Source organism: Erithacus rubecula, assembly GCF_903797595.1.
Source record: "Erithacus rubecula genome assembly, chromosome: 14".
NCBI classification, from domain to species: Eukaryota; Metazoa; Chordata; class Aves; order Passeriformes; family Muscicapidae; genus Erithacus; species Erithacus rubecula.
The window spans coordinates 732,420-751,854 of record NC_136666.1 but is presented as its reverse complement, the minus strand read 5'-3'; the positions used below and the strand labels follow the sequence as shown (position 1 = coordinate 751,854).

General features: G+C 41.8%; 2 protein-coding genes across 6 annotated transcripts in view; one reads left to right on the top strand and one right to left on the bottom strand.

The window, feature by feature from the left end:
• The window catches only part of TMEM266 (transmembrane protein 266), a 52,554-nt gene extending 41,385 nt beyond the window's left edge, over positions 1–11,169 (bottom strand). The window contains exons 1-4 of one of the 4 annotated variants that reach the window (XM_079317871.1): positions 11,055–11,169; positions 9,884–9,984; positions 8,779–8,884; positions 6,569–6,757 (exon numbers count right to left, since the gene is read on the bottom strand). In XM_079317871.1, the coding sequence (XP_079173997.1) occupies positions 6,569–6,757; positions 8,779–8,792 (203 nt within the window). In that variant the 5' untranslated portion in view covers positions 8,793–8,884; positions 9,884–9,984; positions 11,055–11,169. Of the gene's footprint in view, positions 1–6,568; positions 6,758–8,778; positions 8,885–9,883; positions 9,985–11,054 lie in introns of those variants that run through there. The other 3 variants (XM_079317872.1, XM_079317873.1, XM_079317874.1) reach the window with 3 other exon arrangements.
• NRG4 (neuregulin 4) overlaps positions 11,034–19,435 on the top strand; it is a 44,301-nt gene continuing 35,899 nt past the window's right edge. For both annotated transcript variants that reach the window (XM_079317895.1, XM_079317892.1), the window contains exon 1: positions 11,034–11,155. The gene's annotated coding sequence lies outside the window, so the exon portion shown is untranslated. The remainder of the gene's footprint in view (positions 11,156–19,435) is intronic.

Sequence of the window (19,435 nt, the reverse complement as noted above, 5' to 3'; positions counted from 1 at the left end):
TCCTTTAACTACACAGCTTCAACTCCTGACAACGCTCATCTTTTTTCCCTCTAAAACTTGTACTGTTTCAAACCCCATGGCACTTCTTGGCAGACTCCTGCAAAACTCTGCTGCTCAAACAGCAAGAAAGATTCCCCCATTTTTCTCCCCAGACTCACCCATGGCCAGTTTATACACACTCTTGTGCCAGTATTATTCTTCAGCTTGATTAGGTCTTTTCCCTAGCTGGCATTTTGTCCATGATGCATTATGAACAGTAATGGCAGCCACATGTGTAATTCCATTAAAGTTCATTCTTTTTGTAGAACAGACCCTCAGTTTCTGTAACTATGCTAGCAGCCTCTTCTGCACACGAATACAGACAACTGGAGCAGTAGATAATATTTTAGAATAGGCTTAATTAATTACATGAATGCTTCCCAGCTCCATTTGAAGTACTTGAAGCTTTCTAGGATGTGTGCTTTCTTTAGAGGTGTATATCACACCATTTGCACACAGACATCCTGTGATTACCAGGCCTTTTACTCCTCTTACTAGAAAATTGCTTCTTAGGTTTCTCCTTTTCATGCTAAAATCTTTAGTGCAATATAATATCAGCATCAAAAATTCCCTTTAAGAAACATGAGAACAGCCATACTAGAGCATACTGAACATACAGCCTGGCATCCTGTCTCCCACAGTGGCCATGAGCAGATGTCTCAAGATAACTAAGAACACAGCAAACATAAATCCTTCCCCTGAACCTTCTCACAGCATCCAACCAAACCTTTTCCATGTGGCCACTTCCTGAGACAGATGTGTTTTCTCAGGTTGTACTTGGTAACCTTCAATGAATTTCTGTTCCACAAACTTGTTCAACCTCTCCTTGTTCAACCTACTCTACTCAACCACACATCCTTCAGAAAGCATCTACTGCCCTTTGTGCCAAGAGCAAACTCTTTTTGCTTCTTTGGAACTGAGCCTTAATCTATTAATGTACCTCAGAGACTGTGTTGGGAGGGGGCTGTGTGGGTGTTAAACCTATTTTAACCTCTCTGTGTCACAGACTTTGTAATATCAATCAAATCTCAATCAACCTGCTCTTTTCCAGACTGCAGTCCCAGTTTACACAGCAATCTCCAGTGGAAGATGTATCACATCTTTGATCAGTTTTGCTTTGATTCTTTTCCAGTTCTTTGATATCTACCATCTCCTTTCTGACAGGGATCAGACCTGCACTTGTGTTCAAGACGTGGGCAAAGCTTGGATAGAGAGAGGCACAACAACAGCCTCTTTTTTATTCTCTGCTCTTTTTCCTAAGCAATCCTAAGATCTGATTTGCTTTTACACTGCTGCTCAGCACTTAGCTGGCTTTTTTACATACCTGCCTTCCAGACAAATATTCCTCTTTTCCACATTTCCCCTTTGTTCTATGGCTTATCCATACTTCAATTTTTGCCCCAAGCCATATCTTCCCCAATTTAGACAATTAATTCTAGTGTCAAGCCAGACAAATTAGACTGATGTAATTTCCAGTCTCTAATAAAGAGCTTTGTGAACAGTGATATGTGGGCTACAAATTCTATCCTCCAACCTGGGAAAAGCAACTTCTGTTGGAAAAATACAGAAATATCTCCAAACTGAAAAACTCTTAAAATCACTGAGCTAGAAAATGAATTGTCTTATTTAGAGTACTGATCTCTCTCCCAACTGATAAAAGACATGAAGGGACACCTTCCAAGCACTAAGGTACTGGAATAAACAGAGTATTGAGGCACTCTGGAAAACATTTACCAAGAGAAAATCTTAAAAGGCTGTGCACAGAAACAGGAATTTCTAAATCACTGAACACCTCTGTAACATAGGCCAGAATTTCCTACTTTCTCTCCTGCAGAGCTCGAGGTTCTGTTGAGCTGGATGCTCCTTTCCTGCTGCAGTGCAGCTCAGTGTTGGACCACAGCACCGAGAGCAGCAGTGATGAAGTACTGCACAAAGAACAGATCAGCACTACAGCCTCAGCCACTGCATCCTCATGGCAGGACTTTGCACCATCCTTCTGGATTCAGACTAGGACTGCCAGCTAAAACTAAATTACAACTCACTTCTGTAAATAGGAGCTTGTTCACTACATTAAATTGTTGTACCCTCCAAAACCTTTGCACTTCATCTTGGGCTTGGACCTCATTCTTCACCATTATTCCAGATCCAAGATCTGCAGAGGTGCACAGAACTTTTCAGAAAATGGACTATTTTTCCTTATGGCACCAGAAAAAGACAAGAAAAGCAGGAAACTAGAGAAATGTGAGAACTTGATTTAGTTAAATTCTTTTAGATAAAGCACCTTTAAGATTTGTAGAAAGCACAAGTAAAATACCCAAAAAAATCAAAATAATATCTGAAAGATGAATCTGAAAAGCAAAATAATGGCACCTACAATTACAGGAGATTGAAGGAACAGACATCTTTTTTCCCAGGATGAGTGAATACATTCACCAGCAAAGTCTTGCAACCAATTTAAAATGAGAGCTCACAACTCTTCTCTGTGTTAATTTCTGCATCTCTGTAAATCTCTGTTCAGTTTCGGTTTCCCTTCCTTTCTCTCTCTCTCCTTACGGTTTTCTTTTTTTCTGATATTCCCACTGTTTAATGCACTTTCCAGCTGTGACCAAACAAATCTAAGGCTATGAACAGAAGATCATAAATTATTAAATAACAACAGCATGACTATTTACAGCTCATGTCAAATGAGTTGCATTAACTGTGAACTCACAAACTTTACAGCTTTTGCTGCAGAACACTGCATTTGAAAACACCTTCACGTTTCAAATGTTTAACATTAAAACTCAAGAGCTGCAATTTAAAACAAATACAACAGATAATTGAGAAGTTGGTGTACATCTCTCCCCCCTTGTTTCTCAACTCCAATAAACACAGATATTTATCAAGAGAGGGTTATTGTATATCTGTATATCTGCACAACAAAATATGCTCTATAGTGTAATTATCTGTCAAATTTTTAAAATTTATTGTGATTGATACCTATTAACTGGAACTTATAGAAAATCTAGGAAGGAGAGCTTTTCGTAAGCCATGCACTACTTTCTGCACTTTGTCAGTTTTCCTGCTATTCTCCATCACTTTTATTTGACTTGGTGCAAAGGAAAAAAAAAAAAAGGAGGAGAGAGAAACTATTTTTTGAAAAACAGAATATTTGACTGGAAAAAAACTAAGAGTGGCATTTAAAGCAATGTTAGCATTTAAAAATCATCTCACCTTTCTGGGTGATTTAGCCTCCTTAAAGAAATGTTGGCATACTCTTCTCATGCAAACTGAGTTCCATGCAGCCACAGCCTCTCCAGGAAATTCAGGACCACGTTTTGTGTTTTGTTTGAGGGTTTCAGGTAGAGCAGAAAGGTTTTTCTTGCCTGATTACCCTTTCACTACTTACAGGTGTACATCAGGGGCAGGCTTAATGTGCTCCTAACCTGCAGTCCTTTCTTTGTTGCTCAGCACGGAGATCAGCATTGTCATCTAAATATCTGACAAAACCAGCTCAAACTGTCCATTAAATTCCTTCAACAGCATCAACAGACAGGAACCCACTGCCCTGAGAATCTGATATGAAAAGGCAAAGACCTTCACATCAAACTGCACAAAGTAAGACTTGTATGCCAGTATTAAAGCCACAGGTATGTCAGCTTACATACAGTCTGTCTAACAAGTTAAAGACAGACCATAACTTCATTTCCTTTTCCTTCTCATTTCTTTCTTTTCTTGTGGGAGTGCTAGCAAGTGTGATGCTACCTGACGTTTCCAGGCACACAACAAGGGTTATGATCCACCTATTCCTGATCACCTATTAATATCAGCTTTAGTAAGAGAAACATTCCCTCAAATGAAACTAAAAGCTCTACTACATAGCAACCAAGTCAAATTTGTGCTTGGACCCTGAACCCCTTATAGCCTTAAAGAACAAAAGGTAGAGGAAAACCTTGTGGGCACCTCGGGGTGCACACAACCAAACCATTAGATCAGAGAGCTCCCTTCTTGCTCTCTTGTTCATCTCTAGTCTGGTGTCTCTCTTGTTTCTCCATGCAAGGAAATGCAGACTTCCTGGTGAATGGCCAGAGTAACCAGGACAGTTACATCATCAACCAAGGCTGTGGAGAGGTGCAGCTTGTAGCAACCACCAGTCTTGTCCAAGCACAGACATGTGCCAGAGCCTTGCAGTGAGAACAGCTCCAGCCTGCCTACACCAGCTGCAGATCTGGAGTATCACACACAATACATGCAGGTCCATGCAGGCTGGCACCTCCCCTGGCATTCTCTGGGAAATGCATGCAGAAGGTAACACACGGACTCTGCAATAAAAGGCAGACTTCCAGGGAAGCAAATCTTTTACTCCCTGCACAGCAGCACTGGGGTACCAGGGAGAGCCTCAAGCACGAAGATGGATGCTGCAGGGATCTTTGCCATTTTCTGCCACCTCCTGTGCAAGGTGCCTTCCCCACATCACCCTCTTTGCACATAAGGGACACGTGGCTGCCAGTTCCTGTATCAGACTGATCTGACCCATCCTTCCTCCTTCTCACTCAGATTGAAGCCAGTCACAATTAACAAGGCCACGTTCATAAAACCACACATATTCCCCACAGTGCTACAAGGTGGTAGAGGGACAGTAATTTACTTTGCTGCTGGGCTTCTGAAACCCAGCTCTGCTCCTAAATTTCTCAGGATGCCTCTCAGAGGAAGAGGCCACCATTCCCACATGGCAGCTGAATACAGCCAAAATGCACTGGGATATCCAAACTTAAGCTCTGAACTTTCTTCAGATAATGTTCTCTACAGCTGGGAGGTGTGGAGGGCACCTGCTTATTTCCATTCAGACTGACAAAGTCACAAAAGAAGTGTGAGTGAAGGGAAAGATCTCTGCTGAGGAAAAGAATGACAAGCCTATTTCCATGCTTAAGACTGCAAAGCTGCTCAAATAGTTACAGTGAGAGACCTGTGCCCTTTGGCACAGTGAAGAATTGAGTTTCAGATCATAAAAATCTATAAAAATGCATATTTGAACTAAACTGGTATTGACTCAGCACCAAAATAGCCTGAGGGTTACACCTGCATACTCAAATTAATTTTCAAGTGCCTCATTTGTTATGCAGGGTATTTTATGTTACAGTTGTACTGTACTTATATAGCCTACTCGAAATGTATTTCCCCTTGTTTGGAGTAACAACTTTTTGGAGAAGTCTCATAGAGTCCAATTTGGAAAGAAATTAAAGGAAAGAGCCTTCTCCACATCTTGCTTCCTGAGTACCACCCAGAATACCTGCTGAGCTGAGATCAAGCAGGTTTCTGCTGATTACAGAGCACAGGTTAAAGCACTGAGTTGTTAGGAAATGGAGGCTTGTGTAAAGCCTTTCAAAGTCTTCAACAGTGAGCATCCTGACTGGGCAGTGCTCTCCCTGGACCTCTTGGATAGGGGAGCAGGTCTGTGCTCTGTGGGACACCCAGGGAGGGCAGGCACCAGCACTCAGCCCATTTCTGTCCTGAGGGATTTTAAATACAGTGCTCTCATTCCTGACAAAGCCATCTTCCTGCAGACACCCAACAACTGTACCCTTACTCCCCTCCTTCCCACACACACTAGCAGTCTACCCCAGCACTTCCCTGCCCTCACTGCTCTCTGCTGCAAGTCAGGCTTTTCACTTCTTGTCCTAAACATCACAGAGATCAATAACAGGCTGTTCCCTTCCTCACTGAAGTCTCTCAGAAGCTCTCCTCAAAGTCTCTTGTTCATGTGAAACACAGTTATTTCAATCAGTACTCCACAGCAGGTTTTCTGAGTCTCTAATCATCCTCACTGCCCTCCTCTGGATTCTCTCCAGCTGACCCAAATCTTTCATAAAGAATTTAGTGCAGCAGTCCACCTACAGCCACTTCAAGCCTGAACCAGGCATAAGGATGACTTCTAATGTCCTGTAGGACAACAGTGCTACATAATCTGACATTGGGCTATGTTTGGAGAGATGCTATGAACTGATTACAATCTTTTATTGCAATAAACCTGAACCACCATTCTGTGCAAATAGGAGCAGTATGTATATACTGTAAACATTATGAAAGACAACATTCTCACATTAGCAAACTACACAATTCAAATTCCTAGGTGACAAGTATACTATCTGTCCTGGAATCAGCAGTAGCAGATGTTACCTCTCAGTCAGGAGATGCACACTTCTGTACAAGAATCACACCAGCCAACTCTGGTCATCCTGAAGCACCTTTCTCAAGAAGCCTCCACCAGACCATTCTGCTTGTCTGATAGCCAGGTATTTCATCTGGTTTTTCCTGAGATAAAGCTTCCAGACTGTGGTCAAACAGTACTATGAACCACTTAAAATGATAAACAGCCCTAAACCAGCCCAGATTAGTGATATTAGAAAAAGTCTTTTCTATCCTGTGACAATGATTTTACACAGAGTTTGAGGACAACTGGCTGAACTTAAGCTTAAGGCTTCCTGTTTTACAGGCAATGAAATTCCTGTAAGCTAAAACTACATGACAAAAATCTGCCCCTTGTACTTACCCCTCTCTTTGGTACTCCTCATCCAAATTTGACAAAAGCTGGGACCCAGCCACAGACAGATCAAGGGCAGCTAAAGGTAGATCTCGATAAGCAAAATTAACAAGCTGCACAGGAGCAATGCTTTTGGTCTCTTCTTCCACTTGTTGGGAAATGATCTCAACTTCTGAAACACCACCTTCAACTGTAGGTCTGAAAATGTAATAAATACATGTATACACAGAAAAAAATATAAATAAGCAAGCAAGTAGAGGGAAGCTAGACACAAATACTTCATAGAATCCTAAAGAGCTGGCAACTTAGAAGGCCTCTGCAAGGTCCATGAGGAGGTGCTGTCATTAAAGAGGCAGATCAAATCTCTCCAAACTTTCGTAGATCTCACTGCGATCAATAGAAACCTCACAAAGGAGAACAACATTTCACTCTGCTCAATCTGCTTTGAAGCACCAAATATGAATGGCTTTGTTATAAACAGAGAAAAAATGCATGAGCCCAAAAGGAAAATATTTATGCAAAACAAAAAGAAGGCATGTAACTATGCCAACTGAAGACTCACTGCTTTCTGAGTTAGATTGGTGAGCAATGAACAGCTAGGCTTTTTCACTATTATACACAAATCAATTGTTAACTACTAGGTGCACTTAGACCTTTCTTCCACTGCAGATTTGAATACTGATTCAAATAGTTTTGACAGATGGCAGCTTTGTTACATTCACCTAAAAAGGATCATTCTGTTACATGTTATTTCAAAATAGTTCTGAAAAGGAACAGTGATTCAGAATTATGACGTCCTCCATAAAGATGATCTTAACTAGCCTTGTGCACATCTTCTAAATCTGATTGAGTATTCTTACAGCAGCCCCCTACACTAATGGGAACTCCACACAGGTAAAACCAGCCTGACAATGTGTGTATCTCCCAGATGCAGAACAAGACACTGCTGCTGTAGGGATCCCATCTGTCACCAGTACTGCATGCACAGGATGCCTTGCCTGTAGGACACAGCTGGCACATCAAGGGCTGATCTTTGCAGTGCCCAGAAAAGTCTGATTCCAAGGATGTGCAAGCACATACTTCTCCAGCTTTCTTCCAGGGGAGCCTGATAACTTTGGAAGAACTGTCAGGCTACTTTCACAGCAGGTGTGAAGATACTCTTTTTCTTTTTTTCATAGGGACATAGTTAAAAAGATCTTAGCACCCTTTGTTATTTGACCACAAAAACTGCATTGCTGATTTTGTTTTAAAGAAGCTTATTAAAAACTTCCAGCAATTTAAGCAACCTGATTAGCAGTTCCTTTCTTTTCCCTGAAAATAATAGACTACTTTAGAAGACCACTTAACTGGTATAAGGATACCATTTAAGGATGTGGGTGAAGAAACTAAAATTCTATGTTGAAAGTTTCCACTGGTCAGTCTTACCATTAAGGCTAATTCTTTCAGATGGAAGACATTATTCTTGAATTAAAAGGAGCTAAGTGCTGCTAGAATTACCCAAGAACATAAAATGCTGCTATATGTAGAGCATTTGGCAGGGAAAGGCTACAGCTGTGTCATACTGTGGCAGAAAAAGGAGATAAAAGGAAATACTATTTGAACAACCTAAAAGCTTTTATTTTATTCACGTGTAATTAATAATGGAACGCAATGAGATTCTTTAATTTCCAACAGAACTGTATTCTTCTGTAAACAACCTGAAAACAGAAACCCAGAGGTAAAAGCTAAATTTAGCAAGAAGTTTCTTTGATTTTCACCTTTAGTGCCATCCTCTGGACATTTACCTTTATAAGTCCAAGCTGGTTCAATTTTGCATAAAAGAGCATACAGTGATCCAATTTCCAGCATTATAAAAGGAGAAGGAAATGGGTTGCTGCAACCTTCTCTCCCCCAACAATACTGAGTTTCTGTATTCTTAGACAGACTAGATGACAGATAAAGTCTGATTGGGCTGAAAAAAACCTAAACAGACTGGTGTTGGCAGACAGTTTTGGTGCTAGGAAAAAGAAACATAAACAGATCTGAAAATAATATAACATGCTAGTTTTCAGCCAGTGCTGTTAGTAACACATCAGACATGCTTACAGCATCATTCATGTATTTTCTACTAATTCACACTGTTTAGACAAATACAAAACCTTCCTGAAGTCACATCATTGTTCTCCAGGTAGCAGACTGCTCCCTTTCATTTGAAGTAATTTCTATCACATGGTACTTACTGAGGATTGGTCATGTTGGAGGATGCAACCAAAGCAGCAGTGGTTCCAGGACTTAACTACTTCCAGCTGCTCTGCATTACAATTCTAGCCTTGCAAGATTAGGTCTCTGCAAGAAGCAAAACAAGGTTATCTAAAACACAGCTGAAAGAAATCCAAAGGGCTACACTGACTTCTGCTGTCATGCTGCAAATGTGTCTAATAGTTTAAGTCCCCCTCCCATCCAAGATTCTTTATCAAAGTGCTTTTATTCCAGGTTAATAGCTCCATATTATAGAAACTGTGAAGTTATAGTGCATTTACTTTTACACACAGATACATACATAATTCCATAAGAACACAGGCCTTCTTTTAAACCAATAAATTGCTGAGAAAATAAGGAAGATCAGAGGGGGAAGAGGATTTTCAGAGAAAGCTCATGGCTTCAGGAACGTAAATTCTATTGGAAGACAATTTTTTACCATTTCTATACTTTATAGACATAAGCATTAATGTTGTCAATGGAGTTTGGGGGTTTGTTCTCCATTCTGCAGTTTGAACTGTTCCTGACTCCCTTTGCTATCTCAGGAAGTCTCTTCCAAAAATTAAATCATATTGTCAAACGCTCTAGATGGGCTATTATCAGGATAGTATTTTGACCAACAAAACCCAGTAGCACATTTGGAAAAGGCAAAACCGCCACTTGTCCTGTACCTGGAGCAATGCATGGCCATGAGAGCAAAGGAAGACAAGTGTGAGAATGAAACCTACTGATACACAGTGGGCTTTGGAAGCAGGAAAAATGAGGAATACCACACAACAAACAAAAGCTCTTAAAAATCAGGAGAGATCTTGTGAAGCTATTGTGAAGATTAGACACTACAAGATTTTTTAAAGTAACATAAAAACAAGACTCTTATTTTGATTAAAGACTGGAAATAAACATCAGCAAATTAGAATTACTTACAATAACTCCAATGATCACAAAAAATGCTCTTACACCAAACTTTACCCTAGAGTCATCTAAAGGTTGAATTGTTAGTCAGGCATTTATAGTGGAAACATGCAAATGCAGCTGCATTAAGATCCTTAACAATCACTTAATATGAAAAAATAAAATTGAACTTACATATTTTGTAGAGCCATTTCCAAGGCTTTATTTCACGTTCTGTAATTTTACAAAAATGCAAAATGTGGCCAATGCATTTTCACATTTTCCAGATTATGTGCCTGGGTATGCAAGAAAAAAGTTCTACACTGTGATCAACCTCCTCAGGTAGGTAAGTCACCCAAAAGCAATTTAATTTCATATGAAGAGGATAACTTTAGAAAGACACACACCCTCCATTTATTTACAATTTTGTAATACTTCTAAAGACAGAGTAAGAAGCAAATGTTTATCTGATAAAGCTTTGCTAATACAGCAGAAACTTGGTTTGATATCCATTCAAGTATCAGTGTGAGTCTATTCCCTGGACTTTGTATGTCTTATTTTATTTACTATGTTCCTAAGGCAGCAAAATACTAAAACATTTTTGTAAAATTAAGAATATTTCAATCACATAGAGCTTTCAGATAGCAATTGTTGCACCTACCAGCACAACAAAACTCAAATATAAGACTCAGACTTGTTTTGCAATGCTAGCTCCCTAAAATCTCATTTTCACTTGACATTTTTACAACACGAAACAACCCCAAACAATTTTCAATGAGCAATTTTTCCCAAATCAGTTGTGCTAAGCACTCAGTATGAGAAAATGGCCAAGGCACGAGGTACAGTGCACTGAGAAAACAGAATCCTGCTCTCACTGCTCTTGCAGACCTGGAGAATAAGAAGTACATGGGGATACTGCTGATTTAGGAGATGGAAACTGGCCTTAGAGGACAGACAGCAAATGTACACATGGAAGCTTCCTAACCTAGTAAAACCTCACCATTTACTGGGAGACAGCACAGGGCTGGTAACCCCAATTCCACTCCCAAAGGGGACTCAGAAAACAAAGCAGCAACAAAAACTGTACATCTAGATTTTAAGAAATCTTATTTTTTTTAGATTAATCCTAAGATTCTAGGGAACGTGCCAGGACCCAAATCTGAAATATTTGTCCCTCCAGAAGAGGCTGTTGCTTTGGCAGAGCTGGAAGCAGATCTGCAATGGCACAGAAGTGTGTTTCCCGGCTGGCCCCGCTGCAGCTGGCAGCCCCACAGGTGAAGTTTGCTCAGGCGGGCCAAGGAGCCGCTGGCAGCTCCGTGCAGGGAGCAGAGTCCAGCCGGGATCGCACCATGCCACAGGAGCTCACCGCGCCGGGACCAGCAGCGCCGCGACACCCGGAGCCAGAGGCGGGGACTCGGCCCTCCCAAGGACTCACCGCAACCCTCCTGCAACAAAAAGGGGCAAATCGTGAGTAACCGCGGGTAAAAATGACTGGGAGAGCTGCTCGAACAACTAAACAGACAGCAGAGTCAGGGAGCGCACTCAGAGGGCAGAACAGATGTAACAGGCTTTGTATATGTATCTATCTCCTGAATGCATCACCGTGATTCGTGCTTCTTTCCAGGCTTTATACAAGCAACAAAATATCTTAACACATACTGGTATTCTGGCAAAAACGTTTTACTATCCACTCTACCTCATCTACCTGTTTTTACTTCAAGAAAAATCACATTTTATAGCAACATAAACCACTTGCAACTTCCACATGAAATTTCTGTGTAACTGAGTGGCGTTTAAAGGCAGCAGGGATGAGCAGGGCAATCTTACTCTTTTAAACTTATCCCGTGCTGGGATTCCTATAGGATTTTCCTGTAGGCAAAGTGGAATGATGTTACTCTTCTCCCTGCTAACAAAGATAGGCAGAGGGCAACTTTCCAGTATTCCATCATCACCTGAGGGAAAATTTTTCCATGCAGCCCTTTCCCCACCTAACACACTCAATGTTCAGTAGACAAAAATGCCTCATCTCCCATAGTCTCATCTGATAGGATTATTAACAGGCCCGGGGGTTTTGGGATTTCCCCACTTTATAGAACTGAGAGTAGGCAGCACACAGCATTTGCTGAGCTGCCACGTGAGCATGGGCAATGCCCAACCCCTGAGAGTTCAGCAATTCTGTCTGGTCCATGGTGTTTTCCAGGTGAGATGGTTTTATGTAGCAGGAACAGTTTCCAAAGTTTAACAGAAGCAGTTTAGAAGGGAGATAGGGCAGAAAGGAAAGAAATGTCCCACTAATTCCCAGTGCAAGCTTTCAAGCAGTGTAACAACCAGAAACATTCACTGCATAAATAAGTGACATTTCTATGTACCAAGAGGACAGTGCAATCTGATGGGAAGCATCTAAGTTTGCAGCTGGTAGCCCAGCTAAAAACATGTGGGATCACAGCTCAAATCTCAGCCAGGCTGATCAGCTCTGCACCCCTCTCTGGCACTGAAGGAAGCTGCACCCCAACCACTGAGCTCTTTCTGAGGGAAGATCTTCCAAATGCTTACAAGTGTTGTCCTTGTGTTTGATGCCCTTCAATTTTGCTGTTCTCTGCATCTCACCAGCCATGCCAGGGCTCCCTAAGGCTGCTGCAGGTGCCCTGGGGCTGGTGTGCTGTTCCCTGTCCTGTGCAGGGACACTAGGGCTGGTGTGCTGCTCCCTGTCCTGTGCAGGGGCACTGGGGGTCAGTGTTCTGTTCCCTGTTCTGTGCAGGGGCACTGGGGTCAGTGTGCTGCTCCCTGTCCTGTGCAGGGGCACTGGGGTCAGTGTGCTGCTCCCTGTCCTGTGCAGGGGCACTGGGGTCAGTGTGCTGCTCCCTGTCCTGTGCAGGGGCACTGGGGGTCAGTGTTCTGTTCCCTGTCCTGTGCAGGGGCACTGGGGTCAGTGTGCTGCTCCCTGTCCTGTGCAGGGGCACTGGCAGCACCTGCTCTCAGTTCTGGGCTGTGCTGGCACTGTGTCATGTGCTGCACTGGAGCAAAGGTTCCTGCTGCTGGCCTTGCCCAGCACACAGCCTGCCCCAGGGAATTTGTTAATGTTTACAGCAACCTTCTATTGTCAGTCACCACACCTTGGCTGCAGCTTGCTAACAGCAGATAAAATCCAGCTGAAACAACAAAAAGCATAGAACAGAGTTTGGAAAAGACAGGTATGCTAAAGCATAGCACATAGTGGACATACTCTAAGCTAAAATATAAAACCAAACTCCAATATCAAACTTAAAAACAAAAAAAACTATAGTCCACCGGTGCATGAAAAGCATGGCTCTTAGCATTGATTAAAGCAGTCTTAGAAAATGTGTCACAATGCAGTGGGCCCAATTGGGGGTGGGGAGTAGGAAGATGATGCAATTTAAGCCTTTTGCACCCAAGTCCCCACCAACTTGTACCCTATTAAGCTGAGCTGAAGCCAAGACAACGTGATTCAGAGCTGTTTGCTGCACTTGCTCATGTTCTGAGGCACATTATGATGAATCTGTAAGCTCCTGTACAAAACTCAGATGCTAACTGAGGTATCCAAGTTTGTGTCCTTACAAGGCATCTACAAAACCAAATTCTGACATGTTCTTCTAAAAAGTCCCGAATAGCACATAAGACACTTGTACAGGCTCTGAGTTTGCATTCAAAGGAAATGCCACAGGGTCCATTCAAGGAGACACTGCTGTGGCTGCAACGTGGGGTTTTGTGTTCTCAGCTCTGGCTCCTTCCTCAGCCCACACCCCATCCATTAAAAAAAAGAAAAAAAAAGGCAGGATGGCTTCCCTGATACAGGTCATAGTACAGCTCCAAAAATAATTGTGTCAGCAGAAGTGAGAGTGCAGGGCAAGGAGCTGTGCACAGCCAAAGGAACCAGGCACACAGAGCAGGAAGGCACGACCAGGAATATCAGGGACGAGGTGCAGAGCCCTGGCCATTGGCAATGGTCAGCTGGAGCAAACACTGCCATGGAACCATTGGAGAGATGGGAATGGCTGCACAGGAGGAGGGGCTGCTGTGAGGGTTTTTCTCCTTCTGTGTCACACTGGAGCTTTTTACTCTGAATCTAGTCCACATCAAGAAACTGAATTTTGCTGCCTTTGTGCAAACCAGTTACATTCTTATTTCAGTCTAAAAATGGAAAGCCTTATACACTTTAAAGTGTAAATGCAAATGATGGCTGCTCATGTGCCACCTGGGCAACCCTAAGAACGTCAGGGAGATATTCAGAAAAACAGGGAGAAAAGGAATAATCTGAAATAAGAGTAATAAGAGTAGGGGAAACACCTAAACATACATTACCCCAGAAGCTTTCAAAGCCAAACTGCAGGAATGATTTATACATTCAGCACTTGGGAATTAGCCAAGCCAAATTTTTTGGTGATGAACAGCATAGATATTATCCTGAGAATCACCACCAACCTGATGTGATCACTCATTGCTACTACTGCAAGTTGCATTTCTTCAAGAACTGAAATTCCCAGGCCCCCTGGGATCACAACTGTTTTTGTCCTGAGAATTGTAATTAACTCAAATCGTCCACATTTAGAGAATTTTATTGGCTATGTATATAAAAAATGTTTCTTTCAGGAATCCAGCAACTTGTACTCCTGAAGGAGAAAAACTGAAAAATTTGCAAGCATGGTTCCAGCACTTCTTTGCTTTACTTTGGGTTAAACAAAATAGTTTTTTCTTTTTTCCCCAACAGAAAAAAAAAAAAAAATCACTGGTTATGTTATTAAAAAAATTTCTTTTGATTTAACTGACCCTCCCTAATGCCTTGTGTAAGACAAGAATTTGAAAAAGTATTAGATTAGTCACAAAATTATGAATGCAGACATGCCACACAGAAAACAAAAAGCAAATTAACTTCCTTGATTTTTTAAGATTCCTATGCAGTGTCCACAAAAAAAAGAGGCACAAGAGAAGGAGCTTTTTATTTCAAGGGAGAAGGGACATTGGATTTTGCATCTTTTTCATGGAGAGACTGACAGCAAAGTTTTAAAATACACCACATTCAAAAAAAAAAAAAAAGAGGAGAAAACTCCTCCATCATAGGAAAAGTATTTAGATGGGGGGGGGGGGGGGAAGTCAGGCATTCAAATAGGAAATGCCAGATTTGCACTTGCTCATGCAGTCATAATTCTATCCCCTTGTGGAATCATCCTGTATGCTGAAATTAAGCAGAACACTGTTCAAGGGGAAAAAACCAGCATGTAATCATGTAACTAAAGACCCTCATTATTCCTAAGTGTAACTAACACTTTCTAGAGAGAAGTCTACATGGGTCAGAAAAGAGAAGAATTATCTTGTGCACAATTACATTAATCTCTTCACAAACGTGATCTCTGGTTGAATCCTGAACATTTCAGTATTACAAATGTGGATACAGAATGAGTAAGAGTGCCTGGAACCAAGCCTTCAGAGCAGGACTAATCCAAAGCAGGCTCTGAGGTGAGCCCAGCCCAGCCCAGGAGCTGGCAGTGTGCAGCACACAGCACTCCCAGCCCAAAGAAACAGGAGGAGCTGCTCTGCTTGGGAAGGTTATCAAGAGACTGCTCACACTCCTTCCTTGTGCTCTCTCTTCACAGGAGGCTGGGGAGGAGGGCAGGGCTGTAGTAGGTCTCCAGACAGGTTCTGTGACCTGCAAGTACTCCAGCATCAACAGGCTTTCAGCACAAGAGCTGCCCACAGCTCCTCTGGGCTCTCATTCAGCTCCTGCTACACGGTGCACACTGGCACTGCTGCAATCCATGCTCCTCACACACTCCCAAGGGTTGCCAGAACAGGCACAGGTCTGCAGGTACTGAAGCAATCCACAGTGTTGCTAATTCAGATGTCACAGGGCAAAGAAAAGGTGATCTCTGCACTGAGGGCCTCCTCCTTGAGGAAGTTTAATACTATAGCAAATACTGGGAGCAATATGGATCTCAAAGATGTGCAAACCTGTCCATCTACAAAGGCTATCCAAATAGCAACTTTGCTCTTAGCTCCTCAATAAACAACAGGCATTCATTCAGCTAGAAGATTATTCATTTGATCTCTTTCTCTGGAGTAATTCCAAGTATGCCATTTCCCTTCTCATTTTACAAACCACTCTTACTTAGCTGTAATAAAGTGGTGATTCCCACAGTTATCCATAGCTCCTGCACGTGGTAGGAAAAAACCCCACACCACAGGGCTGTTAAGTTCAGAGAACAAACAAAACAGAACAACCACATAGCCAAAAGGTCCCTGTAGAGATCTGGCTGCTCTTCCCAGTGGGGGTCCCAAGCAGGCTGTTCCCAGCAGGGCTGGGCACAGCTCACAGCACTGTCCTGCAGCCCTGAGCACCCCCTGCTCTGCTCCCTGCTGCTGGGACACCTTGTCTGGGACGGGACAGAGCAGCTCCTGGCCACACAGGGCTCCCAGGGAGAGGAGATCCCTCTGGGCAGCAGGACAGGGATGCAAACAGGGAGGGCAGGCTCAGGATGCTGCTCCTGGCTCACTGCTGCAAGCTCAGCATCAATCTGCTTCTGGAATGTGCCACTGCACATGCTGACAGCACAGAGCCTGGCATCAACAGCTCCACTGGACTGAGCATCTGACTTCTTCTGCTCTGGGAAGCTAAATTACTCTGGGCTCAGTCAGCATATAGTCAGATGAGCATTTAGACAAATTTCATAACACAGGCACCCCCCCACAAACCATGATTTTTCATGTCATTGTTTCTCAAAAACAAACAAACAAATCCCCTCAAACAAACACACACATGCACACCCCTCCTCAAATCTCCACTGGATTATATATTAAAATATTAATTTTGAAACCCAAAGCTGGGTTCACATTTCCTTGGCTAAAAACAATTGCATTTCTGAATTTAAACATTTGGGAATGATACTAACCTAGTCAAGTTGTATTAAACCAAATCATTACTACTGGAAGCAAATCAAGTACTAATTTAGTTTCAAAGAAGTTTGGTTTGCTTTTGTCTGTCAAGCGTCAGCTCTTGGATGTCTTTAGCTCCTGGAAGTGCAGTGAACAGCCAAACCAGAAATCTGCAGCCACATCCTTTTGTTTTCAAGCCAAGCAAGATCAGATCAGCTGCTCTTCAGAATAGTGAAAAAAACACCAGCATCCTTTTGGACATGCTAGAATTAACATTTTAAGGTCTATTTAGATCCCCGTCAGGTCATCTCTGATTAGATTTGGGTTTATCACACATAAACCTTATTTTTGCAGCCTATTATTGGCTCTTGAGGTTAGAATATGAGTCTTTTTGAACCCAACAGAAAATTTTATTTGGAAATTGCACTCAGGCTTTTAACAGCAGAGCAACACAAATCCTGGAGACACCCTAAGTACAAGGCATGTGTCAATCCAAGGGGGTGACACTGACAATCTGTCTTAGTGTCACATGAAAGTATCAGTGTCTGTCAGAAAAACAGGCAAAACTCACTCCATTTTAATTTTTATCCACCTTATATGCTTGCCCATCTTACTTGGAGCTTAACTCTCACTTGAGTTTCTGATCATACACTTAGATTAATGTAACTTTGGGATTGTTTCAGCCATTAGCCTTCAACCTTAACACTCTTCCTCAAGCTATTAATTTTAATTTCCTTCAGATCCTGGGCTTAATGGATTCTGGAATGAAAGGCCTTTAGAAATTTCAGAAGTATCCTCTAGTTTTCTGGAGAATGTAATGCCAACCAAAATACAAAAGATTCACAACACTACAATAAGAATGGGAGAAAGTACAGACAACATCTCCTTAGAAATTGTTGGCATCTCTTGAAGCTGAGGATTTCAGTGCATCTTGCCAATTATGACTCTGTGAGGCCCATGAATATTATGTTTCTAGTTGGGAGGGAGAGTGAGAAGTTCTTTAGACTAATTTTGTCTCTCACACAGTTACCAGTACAGAATCAAAACAAACCTAACTAGGCAGGTACTAAATCCAGTTATTAGACAAATAAAAAAAAAAGCATCTGGAACCAAAGATGTCATTCTAAGAACCAGCAAAATCACAAATATATTTGTGAGAAATAACTATGTTTTGTCATTCCTGGAAAGTATTATGGGCAGCCTTCCAGACAAAATGCAATAAATTTATATGCATTTATGGCTTTACTGTGTATCTTAAAAGCAAGTGTATAACAATTAGCCCATTGATGTGAAATTTATTGCTCTTCTCTTGGACTGTGTTATGCTTTGTAATTCAGCTTTTGGAAACAAATAGCCCAGCTGTTCTGAATGCAAATTTACAAATAGTTGCAGCATTTAATCCTGGTGGTGTACATGAGATAAACTCCACTCTGCAAAAACACACTAAAATTCTGGAATTCACATCTGTCTTGTACTTCAGAGGCAAGTTCTCATAGAGGCATGGGAACACAAAATAAAAATGTCTAATTTATCTTTTTCCCCTCTCAAGAATACCTAACATCACCATCCCTGCCCAGTCCTCATCTCTTTTAAACTCTGCAAGAACAGAGAGGACAGATATTCTTGTCACATGAGGAAATGCAGAGCATCACAAGCTACTGAATAAATTTCAAAGAAGATGCAGGAACACCCACCCATGAACTCCCTTTGATTTAGAGGGGAGAACTGTCATCTTGTGCTCTTCCACTGATAACATTAGCATCAAGATAAACTCAACTTCCCAGCTGCTAAAGGCTCACAAAGTTCACTCTTCACTAGGAAATTAACCTTATTATGATTCAAAACTGTGAGCCCAGAACCAGCTTTTCCTGTGGCACACCAGTTTAGTGCTACTGCTTACAAACTAAGAAATCCATGTTTGAGCAATGAGGATAGTACTCTGGGACCAGATATAAAATTTACCTCAGTATTCCCTCAGGCTCCTGCAGTGCACTTTGAACCACAGCCCTAAGGACACGTGGTAGAACCACAGCCCCAGAAGAACAAGGCAGAGGCACTGAGCAGTAAGAGCAGCAATACCTTGGCAATAAAATATGCAGTTCAAACACAAGTCTTCATGCTCTGATGCTGTTTCAGCTGTTTGGACTTTGCTGCCTGAATGTCACTTCAGGTGCCTTCATAGGACTAGACCATGGCTTACTGGATCCCAGCTTCTCCTTCATGAAGGAGGAAAAGAATGAGGAGAGAGAAAAAAACCCAACCAAACCAAACCAAATCAAACCACATCTCTGCCTCAGAAACATTTTGGCAATAAATTTCAAGAAACAGTAGTGATAAGAAAATCAAGACAGTTACGCCCAGTACTTATCAAATCACAGCAAAATGGGAAGAAATAAATAGCATATACAAACCTCTCACGTATTTTCAATTAACAGTCATGCATGTTAATTTCTAGGCTGCTTTTTCAATATACAGCCATGGTAGTTCATTTGGGAGATGATGGAAAAAAGTTATTCTCATTTAAAATGCTTCAAATCAGACCTCAGTGGCTTTTGTCAGAGTATTAAATAATTATAACGAACATCTATTAAAGGAGATACAATAATTTTCTACAAACACTTCTATCATACATGACAGTGCCTACTGGAGAAATGTACAATGGAAGCTTATGCAACAAACTCTGCTACCCTAGAGCTCAGCACAGGGAATATGTAAAACATGTTTTAAAAAGCACTGTTTAGTAACTACTTTCTTCAAAACAGAAGATCATAAAGAAAACAGGAAACCCCAACCACACTGTCCCACAGAAAAACCCCAAGTCCTCCATCCTTCAGTATTCTGTGGCCACCCAGGCAGAAAAGC